The 1,673-nt window shown below is 58.8% G+C and overlaps 1 protein-coding gene across 1 annotated transcript in view; it reads left to right on the top strand.

Moving 5' to 3' along the window:
* FDPS (farnesyl diphosphate synthase) overlaps positions 1-936 on the top strand; it is a gene marked incomplete at its 5' end in the record, with an annotated part of 1,402 nt that extends 466 nt beyond the window's left edge. Inside the window, 4 exons of the mRNA XM_010140767.1 lie at positions 19-91; positions 228-305; positions 382-516; positions 736-936. Coding sequence (XP_010139069.1) covers positions 19-91; positions 228-305; positions 382-516; positions 736-936 — 487 coding nt within the window. The remainder of the gene's footprint in view (positions 1-18; positions 92-227; positions 306-381; positions 517-735) is intronic.
* Between the last annotated feature and the right edge of the window lie 737 nt (positions 937-1,673).

Here is a 1,673-nt window from a genome sequence, read left to right as displayed (position 1 = left end):
CGTGTTCCTCTGCTGCAGGTACAAGGCGATTGTGAAGTACAAGACGGCGTTCTACTCCTTCTACCTGCCTGTGGCCGCCGCCATGTACATGGTGAGTGTTGTGGACGCGGTCTCGGGGCAGGGGTAACCCTTGGTGTGGGGCTGCTGAGGAGGGCAGCGGGTCTGGGAGGTGAGGGGGGGTGGAAGGCAGGTGCTGGAAGGGTTTATTGCATTTTCCCCCTCCTTAGGCTGGCATCGATGGTAAGGAGGAGCACGACAATGCCAAAGCCATCCTGCTGGAGATGGGAGAATTCTTCCAGATCCAGGTAGGTGGTGACTCCCCGTCCCTCAGCGCTTGTCCGACGCTGGTCATGGCAGTCATGGGTTTCTGTCTCTGTACAGGACGACTACCTTGACTGCTTCGGGGACCCGGAGCTGACAGGGAAGGTTGGCACCGATATCCAGGACAACAAGTGCAGCTGGCTGGTGGTGGAGAGTCTGCGTCGAGTCACGCCGGAGCAGAGGCAGATCCTGGAGGTAACGTCTGCCCTGCAGAGGGGGAGAGGTGGTGTGGGCTCCCTCCCCGAGGAAGTAACCTACACCTGGCAAGCTGGGTGCCGCGCTGGGTAGCTGCCCTGCGCTGCTGCCTGGCTGCGAGGAGCGCAAGATGGTAGCAAGGATAAGAGGTGACTGTGCTTGGTGCGAGCAGTGGCCGTGGGCTGGGCCTCAGCCTGACGAGCTCCGGTATTTTCTCAGGAGAACTACGGCCATAAGGAGCCTGAGAAGGTGGCGAAGGTGAAGGAGCTCTATGAGGCTCTTGGCATGAGGGCCGCTTTTCAGGAGTACGAGGAGAACAGCTACCGGCGCCTGCAGGAGCTGATCCAGAAGCACGCGGGCCGCCTGCCCCAGGAGATCTTCCTTGGCCTCGCTCGGAAGATTTACAAGCGGCAGAAGTGACGGTGGTCTGGCTGGGGACTGCTCGGCCTTTGCCAAGGGGGCCGGGGGCTTTGTCCCCTGGGCTTGTAGCTACCTGGAGCTGGTCCCTGTGCCCCTGTCCAGCAGGTGGGGGATGAAGGGCTGCCTCGACTGTGCGATGTGGCTGCTGGGGGTGGGAGATCCTCTACCAGCCTGTGTGTCAATAAACATAAGTTATTGAGGGCGCCTCGCTGCCTCGTGGGGGCTGCTCCAGCACCTCTGCCGCGGGCGGGCTCCAGGGGCTTGGGGAGGAGAGGATGTCATGTCCCAGCTTCAGGGAATTAATGACATAAAAATAAAACGTTTTGCAGTTGCCACCTGGCAAGATTAAGAGACAAATGAGGCCAATGTTGGTTCCCATGCTATAGCTCCTTTTTTTACTCAAAGATGAGGTTAACTACGCCGTGAAAGAGAGAGAGAAATAAAGCAAAGTCACCACCACCGATCCAACAGTGTCCTGTGGATCCAAAGTTCATCCCGGTGGTGGTTCAATCTCAGGAGGCAGTTGCAAGAGCCACGGTAGATCCAGCGGCGTGCTGTGGACTCAAAGCTCTGTCCAGTCTCGAGAGGGGCCCAGCTGTTTACTTTTTTCCTGCTTCTCCACCCTCCTCCACAGATACGGTTTCAAGGCTCTAGGCAGCCCTGCATCGGCACGGCCGTAGTTTGTCCAGCCTCACCGGCATGTTCTTCCAGACGCTGCACCTTGCGCTGCTCAGCCG

Source organism: Buceros rhinoceros, unplaced genomic scaffold (genome assembly GCF_000710305.1).
Source record: "Buceros rhinoceros silvestris isolate BGI_N320 unplaced genomic scaffold, ASM71030v1 scaffold26277, whole genome shotgun sequence".
Taxonomy (NCBI): Eukaryota; Metazoa; Chordata; class Aves; order Bucerotiformes; family Bucerotidae; genus Buceros; species Buceros rhinoceros.
The sequence above is the reverse complement of the archived record's forward strand: the minus strand, read 5'-3'. Positions and strand labels throughout refer to the sequence as shown.